The sequence below is a fragment of the Cygnus atratus genome, chromosome 9 (assembly GCF_013377495.2).
Source record: "Cygnus atratus isolate AKBS03 ecotype Queensland, Australia chromosome 9, CAtr_DNAZoo_HiC_assembly, whole genome shotgun sequence".
Taxonomy (NCBI): Eukaryota; Metazoa; Chordata; class Aves; order Anseriformes; family Anatidae; genus Cygnus; species Cygnus atratus.
The window spans coordinates 5,110,001-5,122,835 of NC_066370.1; the positions used below are offsets into that span (position 1 = coordinate 5,110,001).

The following is a 12,835-nucleotide window of genomic DNA, read 5'->3' on the forward strand; positions in this document are numbered from 1 at the left end:
TTACCTAACATAAAAAATCCTTTTGCTTATGTTTTGAATTTAATGGTGGTTCCTGATAATTCAATAATGACAATAAAGGGTTCTTATGGTTCATGAAATATAGTGACTTAGCTATTTGTATGGTAATGATTATGTAAGATGGCTTTACTATTATTTTTCTGTTTTGCTTGCCAGTTAGGTTATTCTAGAACAGCTGTTACTGTAACACTGAATGTTTTATGTACTGATAGGAGCTGAAGTGACAGATCAGACAAAATGAGGAGTTAATAGTATTTTTTTCATGCATCAGTGTAAAACAGTGTTACCTAAATGTAGAGGATGAAAATCCTCTAAACTTTTTTGTTTATTTTATTAGGTTGGTTCTTAGCATATTCTAAGGGTGAAGTCTAGCTATCTTTGGTGACATGTGCAGTAACTCCTGGTCTAGCTTTGCATCTCATTTGCATAATACATTACAGTCAGGGATTAAAACTTAGATATTTTACTGCATTTCTAGACTATATGTGAATTAATAAGAGTAATTTGTGTCAAAGTAATTCTCTACAAACCGAACACCATTGTACTCCTGGTCGAGAGAGGATAGTCCCTGTGTATAGTGGTTATTTAAAGAATGTAATAGTTGTGGCATTGGTGCGTGGGTAGATGTTTGGCTCACATTAGTTTTGACTCGATGTGTGCCAAAAAGTAGGATCTCAGCTCCTGCGGTGACCGAGCGGTGTCCATCTCACAGCTCTGAATGGCCGTGGGGTCCCTGTTGGAGCTGGGCTGTGCCAGGTTTGGGGCCCCGGTGTCTGTATCTGAGCCCTAGCCTGGGGTGCTCATCTGCACCCTCTGCTCTGTGCCCTGAAGCACTGCTTTGCTTTTTCAAGCCCTGAACTTTCACATCAATCCACAGCGTGATGTGCTGCCCCTGCAGCCTTGCTCTTCAACACACTGCGTGTGCGCACCTGGGAAATATTCTCCCTATTTATATGCCACCTCCTCTCGTGTATTTCTGAGCATTGTGTGGTGCAGCTTCGCTTCCGATGCGATGCCAGGGCTGGCATTGCAGAGGAGTCAGATGTTTTGTGGTTTCTAGACGAGGAATTCAAACAGGACAGTATGTCTTTCATTAGCAGTAGTAGTGTAATCTAGCCTAACAAACACAAATGTCTGTGAACATACAAAGGACAGTGAAATTAATAATTTGAAATACAATGAGAATAAATTGGCAAATATTTGAAAAGTTTTAGAAAACATAATGCTTCTGAAACAGAAGAGCACGGGGAGTTAGAATGGTGTAAACTTAGTGTTATTTTGTACCTGCTGAAATAAATGTCAGAGTTAATGTAGACTTCTAGGATCACTACAACTAGTGATAAAGTAGGATCCCAACTGGGCTAGTTCAAAGAATCACAAATGAATTTTTCAGTAATGCCATTAATTTAGGGCTGTAGCAATTTTTTAGCAGTTTCCTGGGAGGTTGCTCCACACATGGGATGTTCTGATTAAAGAAGCCATTTGCCTTTGCTCGTGCTGGCACGGAAGCTGCCCACGCAGCGTGTTCTGCCACTCCTGCCTCTTCTGCAGCTGACACCTTCCTGCACTTCTGGCGCCTGCTTTCCATGGCTGCGCTTCTTCCTCTGCTTCACCAATGAAAGGTGCTTTTCCATTATCTGAGCTTCCAGCTGGATGTTGAAGGTCAAACTCCTTCACGTTCGGTGGGTAGTGGAGAGCCAGAGCTGGCAGCAGGGGCGGCTGGCTGCGCAAGGCAGGAGAGGGCAGCAGCAGAGGGGTGAGAAATCCCGGGGAGCGTCAGTAAGGCGAAGCCTCGTGACAGGGTTGCATGCAGGGTTAGGCTTAAGTGTATGCAATATTAATGAGGAAATCCTTTTTTTGAAGGGCCGGGGCTAAAAACGTGGACAGTTTCTCTGGGTGCCTGTACCCCTGCAACCTTCTTAGTTATGGGAGATGGCAGCACAATTCCTGGCGTGAATGCACTTATAAGGCACTTTTACACTGTTACGAGTATGGCCAATCCTCTTTCATGGGGGGATAACTCTACTGCAATAAAACGACCTTGTATTTGTTAAGTAAGTTATTATTTCTGTGCAAAGAGAAGCCTGGGTCTATAAATAATAAGTCAGAATTTATACAGAGGACACCTGTGAACTTCTTGTTGCTGTATACTTGCATTGTGACTGTAATTGCATTACAGTGTACGTTAATGCTGCTCATTTTAATTTTATATTCTTGGTATTTTAAAGAGAAAATAGAAGACTCCATAGGTAGGATTAAGAAGCCGAGTACGTTTCCTTAGTGCAGCTTCATGGGTTTCAAATAAGCAAAACCAGCCAGTCAAGCAAACAAAATCCCCAAGTGCTGAAGTTTTAAAACAAAATATCAGAGACCTTTAGGCAATTAATAAAGCTGAACACTCACATTTTAACCCAATACCGAACGCATTAGCAAAATGTAAATAAATAGATAATTTAAATATAAAGTTTTATTCCCCAGGCACTAAAATGCAAAGTGCAGAAAAAGACGGGCAGAGTTAACTTCCCGATTCCTTTTTCCTATTGCAAAGGCAGATAATTTCTTCTTTTTTTTTTTTCTTTCTTTCTCTCTCTCTCTTTTTTTTTTTTTTTCCTCATTACCTCTGGAAACAACTGCATTGAAACAATGTGTCTTTGGGCTGGGACTAAGAGTGAAAGTTTAAGTGAAAAAAAAAGTTTTTCTTCTGTGAAAGGGAAGGGAGCCGCGGCTCTGCTGATGGCCTTATTAACACAATAGGGTGCTGGCTGGTTTTTAACACGTTCAGCCATATTAACTTATTTTCTGTCGTCGGGATGTTGTTTTTATTTGTTTACTCTTGTTTGTTTGAACTAATCGCCACTTAAGCAAAAGTCTCCCTGCCTGCCCTGCCTCCTTCGCGGAGCATTTAGCCGTGGTGACCAGTCAGGCATAAAAACGTGCTTATCTGCAAATGAATGGCAGCTCTTTGCTTCATTAAAGCCTCTTTCTCTTTTGGCACTCGCATTGTGACCCTTTGATATTAATTCAAAGGGCAATTAAAGAATGCGGCCCATCTTTGAAGTAAAGCATTCAGGGCAAGGAATGGGATGAACCTGGGACTCTGATGGACTGTGCGCATTCAACGGGCCTTTTCAAGGCAGTTTGAAGTGACTCAAAGAAAATGGGCAGGAGAAGGTCAAAGAGAAAAAAGGGGCTAAAGAAACAGTCTGTATTTGTTCGAAGTATTAGCCAAGCAAACTGCAAATAGCAACAAAATGAAACAGTTAATAGAGCAGCCAGACAGAGGCATGTCAATCACTTAACTTGAACAGCATTGGGCTAACCAAGGCTTCAGTCCACTGTGTTATCTAATTATCTTGGGAAAGCCAGTAGCTGGAAGTAATGGTATTGTATTTCTTTCTGCTTACTGCTCAGAAAAGGTGATAAATACTCACTGCTTCATAATTATTCAGCGTATATACATAAAGAGTGGTGGGTTGGTGGATTGTAGGCAAGCTGCTCGTGGAAAACCAACAAAAAACCCTTCGCGATTAACCTGGGGTGCAGAATGTGTGCATTAGCATGTTTAAAAATCGTGTAAGGGTTTGCATATGTAGCAAACGAAGGCATGCATGGTTTCCTCTGGAACAAACCTTAAAGACAAACACATTTACAAACCTAGGAGAGTAGTTTTCTCTTTCCCCCAAATATAGTTTTAAACCACATATAATGTTAAGGGTCAGACTTTAAACCACAATAAACAATGAGATTAAGAGCTGAGACTGCAACTCGCCTTACTTAACATATGCTCTTGTACCTAAGTGCCGTAGCACACATGGTATGAGATTCCTGCCTTATTTTGCCCTAACAGGGTAAATTAAGGACAAAGTTTCAGATTTTCCTTACAATTTTCTTTGTATTGTTGGTTAAATTATCCCCATGGGGCTTAATTTTCCACTGGCCTGAATTTACGCATACAAAACAAATACACAATTTTATTTGCACAAATGATTGTGCCCATAAACAGGCATATTTTAAGGTCCTGGCATAAGAAAAGATTCCTGAGTTTATCTTCATAGTTGCATTAAATTGTCGTCATTATTGAAACAAGGAAATAATACTGAATTTGCAATGTGAGAGAAGCGTTCTAGTCTTGATCCAGCTGATGCAGAGAACTGTGTAATAACAGACACATGGGAAGAAGTGTGTGGTGAGAACCATCTTGAAATACATACAGTTTTACAACATTACTTAACTACTTGTATCTTTTTTTAATGCATAATGGATTTTAGTTGGAAAGAACGGCCCATTGATTTGTATGAGCAAAATCTGCGGAAAGACTTTGCATCAGGGCGTGAGCTTCCTGCTGTGATCACCTTTGCATAAAAGTAACTTCAGCCACCAGCATAGTCCTCTTCTGTGAAACCCCACTCCTGCTAATAAGCTCTGGGCTGTGTTACAAGGTTGGGTGGTACTCACGGATTCATTGGTATAACAGGGTAAGGAATTTGTTGCAAAAAAACCTCTGCACACATGAAATGGACAATATACAATATGAGTTAATGCGTGTTAAAAAATACTCCATCAACAGCTGGTAACGGTTTACTGTGGGGGAGAAGGAAGAAATCGTTTTTTTGTCGCTGTTGTTGAGAAAACAAAAGCATTGGCACAGTCAATTAAAAATCACTTTTGTTGAGATCTTGCATGCTAAATTTTAACCAGAGGGACTTTTTCCTGGCTACATTGCACCCTCCTTTGAACTTCGGTCTAACAAATAATCTAGAAGAGTGTTCAGTGCGGTTGTGCTTGTATGAAGGGTTCTGCCATCGTACAGGAAGAAATGTCAACTCTTCTTTTATGGTGTCCACTGTATTTTTATTAAAGGAGGAGAAAAGAGGAATTCCTGTGTATGTCAACCATAGCACAGTTTCAAAGCTACATATTAATAGAAAAAATGGCATTATATGAACACTTCACTGTCTAAGAATTCCAGCTGGAATAACTGTACAGAACCATTGACCTCTTTCATATTTTGTATGGCTCCCTCCTGGTGTCTATAGGGTTTTATCTACAGCCTATTGAAGTCAAACCTGTTAATTGATTTTGTTTAGTTTTGAAAGAATTTGGACCCAGACCCCTTAGAGGAGAATGTTGCTAGTATTAAAGCCTGATGAGGATAAAGCTTTATGAGGACTGATGTTTATATCAGGAGTGATTAAATATCGCTAAATCAGCTGAGAATAGAGAGGATTTCTAGAAAGGGCAAAAATCCTCAGCTGATGCAAGCTGCCTTGTCTCCTAAATCCAGCAGGGCTTGGACCAAATGTGTGGCCATGACAGTCCTGTTCCATGTAGATTGCCACCTGCTCCAACTTCACTGTCTCTCGTTTTTGATTTTAAGCTGTTTCCAAATACTATCTAAATTACTTTCTGCTGCAACGGGAAAGTGCTCGGTTCCAACTCCCTAATAGGAGCTGTGTTTGCAAGGAGGGTTAGTGCACGTCCCAGAGGGGCTGTTCATTATGTTGTTTGGTAGCATACCAGCTTAAGAGGCTCTGCTGATTTCAAATTTGGAGCGAAGGACTGAAAAAGGGAGCAATAGTTTTCACATTGTGAAAGGAGTGAAGAAAAGAAGGCTGGATGGAGTCAGCTGAGCTGGGCTGTAAGGGAATTATCTCATTATCCAAAGTGTAAAAGCAATTTTTGGGAGGTGCCATCACATCCTTGTGTACAGCTGTGCCAAGTCCATGCCCAGCACAAAGCCTGCTGAGCTCCGGGCCAGCCGTGTGCTGGTGTGGCTGGGGTCGGTCACCACGCTGAGATGGCCTGCTCTCAACTGAGTGGGAAGGTTACTTCATTTTGCAGAGCTGTGGGTTTGACTAAAGCCCAGGTAATTTCATGAGGAGTCTGAAGGGAGAGCTTTCTAAGGCAGTTTTTGTCCATTTTTCTATCTCTTCCGTGTCATGAGATGAACAAGAGCTGAAGTATTGGAGAAAAAGGGGAGGGAAGGGGCCATCTGTGCTTATCTTCTTCGTGTAGCTCCACCAGGGATCTCTCGGTGGTTTTGCTCTTTCCTGACTTGTGCAGTGGCAGGAGCATGAGGAACATCTCTCCTTTTCTTTTTCTTTCCCTTGCTGTGGCAGTTCCTGAGAAAGAACCCTGTGGCAAGCAGAAACCATTACTGTAAAATCCTGTGGTGTGCGTTCTCTTGTTTGAACATACAAAAATGAACTTGTTGTTTAACTATCCTCTAACTAATTAACACTTCAGTCTTACTCTGAATTTCTCACCTGGCTTTTCCACCACCTCTTGCCCCCAAATGGGGCTTCTTCCACCTGCTGCACCAAGGAGTGGAACCTGAGCGTGTCCCCCTCCACACGAGCTCCTTCCTTTCCTTGTTGTGCCATGGCCTGGTGTATGCCTGCCCTGAGCTTTCTCCAGTGAAGAGTTACTAGTTGGTCACATGTGTAGATTTTTTTTAAAGCAAACCTTAATTTTTAACTGCATTTTCTTGGTGCTTTCGGGAAATATTGTTGCCTAGCAAGAAAACAGAGCAGCTCTAAGAATATAACATCATAATTGCTGAGGCTGTACTGCATTTTATGAACAAAAATAAAGGTTAGTTGCTTCGTTTTGCTAAAACCCCTCATTTACTGTGTCCCAGTGCTCCTTGAGACTGGAGGCCTTTTATTTGATGGTGTTCCTTACCAGACGCTGATTGCTATAATGCTATGTGTGCGACGTACACTTGATACATCATCTAAGTGCTGGAAAGCGTTCATTCTCTTTGTGCGATCTCTCAGTCCTGATGTAAACCAGGCAGAAGTGCAGCAATTCCTGCCATAATGTAACATGATTCCAGGAATTAGAAATTTCCATCTCGGAATGTACCAGGAAGCGGCAGCGTGCCTCGGCTGGCGGGGATGGGCTGGCAGCAGGCTCCAGCCCTCTTTTAGCACACCAAGTGCGTGTGTATCCGCTAAAAGCGAGGGTACGGAAGGCATGAATGTGCGCATATGTGTAATTACAAAAATAAATATGTGCTTTTCTGCATCTACACAAAAATTAAATTTCTCTTTTCAAGAAGCGAGTCCAAAAATCTGAAGCATTGGCTAGAAGCTGGCAATGCCTGCCTGAGCCGAGGGGCCAGATCCCGCTGCTGCGGGAGCTGTTTTGCCACCAGCTTTCGTGGCTCCTGGATTGCAGCTGGAGAGTGCTGTGAAGTTATCCAAAAAGAGTTGTGAAGCTGCAGAAATTCACAGATAAATCTGAAAAGCAGTGCACAAAAGGAAGCTTTTTAGAATATATTATTGTTCTTGGGGCACTTTTTTTTAAAGTGTTGAGGCACTTGGGTACCACTGGTAGTCTTACAAAGCTTGAAAACAAAGGATTAAACTCTGAAGGAGTATCTTTATCTATTTTCTGTAGGTTAGAAAACCACTAAATGAAATAAGCATCTGTTATAGCCAAATTCAAATGAGAACAAGTTAAAAAGACAAGAGAAATGCTTAATAAAACATGAACAAAATTAATTATTACTAGAAAATAAGTTTTTTCCACTTGCAAACAATTGACGGGGCTTAGGAATCAAGTCTGGGGTCAAAGGGTCTTGATGGCCAAGTCAAAGGGCACCCAGAGATGTATATTAATGCATGTCAGCTTCTAGATCCTGGAGTCAAGCAGTAGTTCATAAAAGAAACAAGGCATCTTAAGAAGAAGTGTTATTAGCAAACATCAGGTCAAAGTTTATCTTTGGGTCAGTGTGTACTGGAGGGTCACCCATTCACTTGCCAAACGCAAGCCTTATCCGTAAAGCTGCCTCAGTGCAAGGTGTTGAGGGAAAATAGAAATATCTTAAGATTATTAAGATTAAACTGCAGAAACCGGGTAACTTCTCAGAACACTTTGCAAGGTTGAGACTTACACTGAGGGATCCTTAATGGAGAAAAGGAAAACGGAGAGTGGATTTAAAATATTTTTGTTTGGTTTGTTTCTACCATTTTTAATCAAAAGCTAAAACAGACTTTTGTTTGGACGTACAGGATTCTCTGCAATGTCTTTGCACTCTATCCTGAGTCAGAGCCGGTGCTCTCAGGGAAAGACGTGGCTTTCTTTTGAAAGAACCCGTACAGCCAATGTCAGCCCCTTTGATGTGGAGGTATTGTAAATCTTTCCACGTGATTCTTCCTGGAAGCCATGCATTTCCTAAGAAGCGTGTTGACCAGTTCATCCCATTTACAACGCCACTTCTGCCGCTCTGCTTTCTCCTCTTCCCACCGCCTTGGGTGTGGGAACCCCGGCGCCCAGGGCAGCCACGGCTGGGGGCGCAGCGCGACGCAGCCCGGAGGAATGCTCCTGCTGTGCCGGCGCACACAAAGGCTGCTTGCTTGCTTTGACAAGCCCATGCTGCAGAAAATCCTGGCGATCTTTTGTGCTTCGTGGTGTAGGCTCGGTTTAGTTCCACGCTAAGATGCTCCCCCATTGAACCAAGTGGGGGGGAAAAGTGTGGAATACGCTTCTTTTAAATACTGTTATTCTGATGCCTTTAGCAGGCAATTTGCCTGGCTTGCTGAAGAGATCAATTTGAACGTTGTGACTCTGGTTATGCTTTAAGGGGGAAGAGAAGAGCATAGCTGTAGGAATAATAAACATGATTGTATTTTAATCGCTATTCACTGCAAACGTAATGCGGTTTAGCAAACAATGTGCAATAGTAATCGGGTGTTTCTGAGAACCAATTTGACAAGAAGCAATGGAAATGTGATTTTTTACTTACATAGTGTGAATATTGTAGCATTTAGTACGTAACGTTGTACACTGGAAAGTCCTGAGCTCCAAAGACATCTATTAGCACAACGGAAAGCCCTGACGTGCTCATGAAAACAGCAATGTGTTTGCTGCTCTTTGGAGCAGTAGCACCAGAATGGTTCCAGGCTCTTAATCAAGCCTTTTGGTACTTCTTGCTTTTCGGATTTTGTGTCAGTGAAGTATAGGAGGAAAAAGTCACAAGAAAAAAGCTTGAGCCATAACAGACAAGTTTCAATTTTTTTTTTTTTAGATGAAGTATGTTTGCTTTTGGGCCCTGGCAGTTGGACAAAGCAGACTTTTCTTGGGAGCACATGATGTCTGCTAGGAGAGGTTTCCTGACTCCGACTAGAATTCCTGGTTAGAAGTAGAGGGAGAATGTGCCTGTCCTTTCTGACATAAACAGGGCAGCTCCCTGCCTTCAGGAGTGCTCCCATGGCCCCAAGGGAAGAGCTGTAACTGGACATCTCTGGGTCCTCTCGAGTTCCTCTGCCTCAGCTGCATGGCTGCCATCTGTTGGGCACTGGGGCGTTTGCCTGCAGTGTGGGGGAGTCAAGCTCAGATGCTTGGGTTTGGGGGAGAAATGTAGACTGTGTTTGTTTGTTTGTTTTTGGTGGTAGCGGGGAGCTTGGTTGGGTTTTGTTCTGTTTGTTTCTAAGCACTCATTGGACCTTTCTGAGAGTGGAAATGGAGAAGCAGCTACTGCGGGGCAGGCATGTGCTCATCCCCGCTCTCAGACTGTCCAGTGCGCAGTCGTTCTCCGCTCCGAGGCATCGTGAACGAGTGCCACAGCCACGCGCCTGTCCCTCCACAGAGAGATGCTTCCCTCTTTCCATTTTTTGTGAAAGGCTTTAACAAGATTTTATTTTTCCGCTAGCATGGAATGGGGGAGGAAGGGGGGAGAAAGCTTGGAACAAGAAATGTGAAACGAGGAGAAGGGGAAATATTCCTGTCCTCACCAAGCTGCAACCATGGTCTGAAAGCATGAAATGACATGAATTAGAAACATACCCAAATGACAGAGCAGCCGAACCTTTGCTGGTATAATCTGTCATGGCTCCACTGAAGTTAATTTGAAAGTCTGTCTGTTCCTAAATAGGTGCAAAGGCCTTCCAATGAATTGTGTGTTACCATAGGAAATCATATTAAAGGGAATGGCATTTTAGGAGTCTGTAAGTCTTCACTTTTAATGGTAGCTGCATTGAGTTTGATATAAACACTCAAAAGAACTTGCAGGATTGTCTTTAACTTTGTTTGTGAGAATATCCATGCTGCTAAACTGAGTTTAAGCCTTGTAAAATAGTTTGCACTAGAGCTGGGTCCTGACGGAGCTCTGCTGATTGCTGGAGGCTGAGAACTCAGCCCGACTTTTGGGAAAAAAAAAGCTTCAGGTGGGGTGCAGAATTCAAGAGGCCAGCTTGGGGTGGGAGGTTGTTTAGCATGTTGGTGGACTCGAAGGCTGAGGAGGAGGAGGGTGGGAAACTTGGTTCCTTCAGGCACTCAGAAGGATCAAATGTGCTTCTAATTCTCTCTCCCTACGTGTTGCAATAACAAACTAAGCCCTGGGATTTATCAGAAAAGAACTAGAACCTTATCTTGCTCCTAATGAAGCCAATGGCAACATTAGTTTACTGCAAGATGATGCCCACTAATGTAATAAACAATTACTTTAAAAGAGGAAAACAACTGAATGCCAATTAAGACAAGCATCAGAATAACAGTGTTCCATTTTTCCACTGTACAGAGAATGATTTATGGCCAAAGGATTACTTCTGAAATTGTTTTGAATTCTGCCCTTTAACTTATTAAATGAATCCTTCTTAGGAACTTGATTGCTAATTCACTTTAATTTAAAAAAGCCCCACTGTCTTCTTTGGATGTAGGCAGAGCCCTCAGGGGTCTATAAAACTGTCAATATGGCTGTTAATTTGGGTTTTCTTTTTTTCCTTATGGCTGCAAGCTTAATTGTAAGAGCTGGGAAGATGCCACGGTTTTGGTTTGCACAGGCTCAAACAGTGTCTTATGGGTTTCAGAGCCCTCCACGAGTCATAGGGACCCTCTTGCTGCTGCTGCCACCATGTCAAGTTGGAAAAGCTGCAAAAATTTGGGGAGGAGCAGGGGGTTGCTGGTCCCACCTGGTTTTCATGCTGGAATTGGAGGTGGACAAGAACGAAGTGCCTTAGTCCAAACATCCCTCAGCTTTGGGTGGGTCTGGATCCAGATCAGAATCTGAACTTTTTGTGCCTCAGGCTTGTCTCTAATTGAAGCCATACAAAACCACACATTTCACAGGACTTTGATGCAAAACCATAAATAGGCCCATTTTTTATTCAAAACAAAGTCCAGGCTTGCTTAAAAAGATCACAAACCTTCTGCTGAACCTTGATGGTCCCAGGTTGTAACAAAAATTCAAGTCTTAAACGTAATAGTGTTCCTGGAGGGAAAGATGCTTTTTGTCATGGTAAATGTGACTGCTCTGAGACAGGCAATGGTGTCCACTCATTGCAAGTTATCTCAGAAGATGGTCCAGACTCTTCCTCACACAGGCCCTGACTCAAATTATTTTTCTTGTTTTAGATTCTGATCAAAATTTGCAATGGTACAATAATAACATGAAGATTTTAGCAATGTAAATTTGCTGCTTCGGCAGAATAGCATGATGGTTAGTAACTTTAATGGCAGATGGAAGCTTTTGTTTGGAGATCACGACCTGAGCTCTTGCTGTGAAGTTATTCACTCCACATATTGGCTAACCTGTTTGTATATGATGATATAAGTTAGAATCAACTGAACATCGACCAGAGCATAGCCTGGGTCAAAGTTTGTTTGAAGGGTACTATTTGGTAACTACCCTTAGACCAGGATTTGGAAAATCTAACGTGAATAAAGTACTTGTCACTGAAAACCTTAGAAGCATTTCCAGGACATCTGTTGCTGGGCCATTGGTTGTCATTTCTATTGCCTTGGTAAGCAGGAGCCCTGCTCACGGCCTGCCACTGTGCTGGGAGCTGAACAAGATGGAAAGGACCTGCTGATGTAGGCACACGGTGCTCCACAAGTGCTTAGACTTCAAAGCAGGGGTGGAGGCTCCTGGGCTCTGATCAGCAGTGGGCTCAGCCCGCTGGTACCTGCGCTGCAGCACATACGTTTCTAAGCTGTCACAGCAACAAAGGCTCTGTTTGATCCTATCAAATTAAATGTCCGTCCTGACAGTGAGTGCTTTTGGCCTCTGCTGTGAGCCCAAAGATGCATTACATTCTACCAGGGACAGAAACACTGATCACCTGGCTAACGGTGGGTGAACACAAAATGTCTGCATACGCAGACCTTGCAGGGTAGTGCTCCTGCACTTGTGGTTTGTGCTCCCTGTCGGCAGCATTAAACCTGGGGCCCTGCATCTCATTCCCCTGCTTATCTAATAATAAAAAGGAAGCCACTTAGCAAAGCTGCAAAAAGCTCATGCCGTAGTTGGTCTGGTTTCCTTTGCAGATGCAGGAGGCTGGCTTGTTCTGTTCTGTCTCTTCCCCGCTGTGCAGAGTTTGCTCTGGCAGGCTCCCCCTGCACATTGGTGGCATCTGTCAGGCCCCATCGCTGGGCTCTGTCTAGCCATATTGCAGGCCAAGGTTTGACTTCCTAATCTGCATTTAATGCTTTGATGTGGCTCTCAGCAGGACTTGACCAAAGCAGGCAGAGAATTGCATCTCGCAATCCTGAGGGTGTGAATTGGGGGAAAAACTAACATTTTCAACTTGCGGTCAAATAAACTTAAACAGGGCTTGATTTTTGCTGAAATTCAGTGGTTGTTGAATACTTGTCTTTTTTTAAGCTTCTTAGAAAATCCCACCAAAATACATACTGCTAGGTACGCATAGGTAGGAGGGAGCAGCCTATGCTACTGGTTGCACTCCTTGTAGTACTCATCTTGGGGGGCTTTCTATTTCAGGTTTGACTGACAAGACTAGATGTGCCTCTCATGTAGCCCAACCCAGGCTCCCACTGGAGGACCTGTTTATGTCTGCCTAGGAAAGCTCTCTCA

At 43.0% G+C, this 12,835-nt stretch overlaps 1 protein-coding gene across 3 annotated transcripts in view; it reads left to right on the plus strand.

Annotated features, from left to right (window-relative positions):
- PAX3 (paired box 3) overlaps nt 1-12,835 on the plus strand; it is a 76,435-nt gene that overhangs the window by 24,525 nt on the left and 39,075 nt on the right. For 2 of the 3 annotated variants that reach the window (XM_035544714.1, XM_035544715.1), the window contains exon 5: nt 10,185-10,190. The exons of the other annotated variant lie outside the window; for it this stretch is intronic. In XM_035544714.1, coding sequence (XP_035400607.1) covers nt 10,185-10,190 — 6 coding nt within the window. The remainder of the gene's footprint in view (nt 1-10,184; nt 10,191-12,835) is intronic. 3 annotated transcript variants of the gene reach the window in all.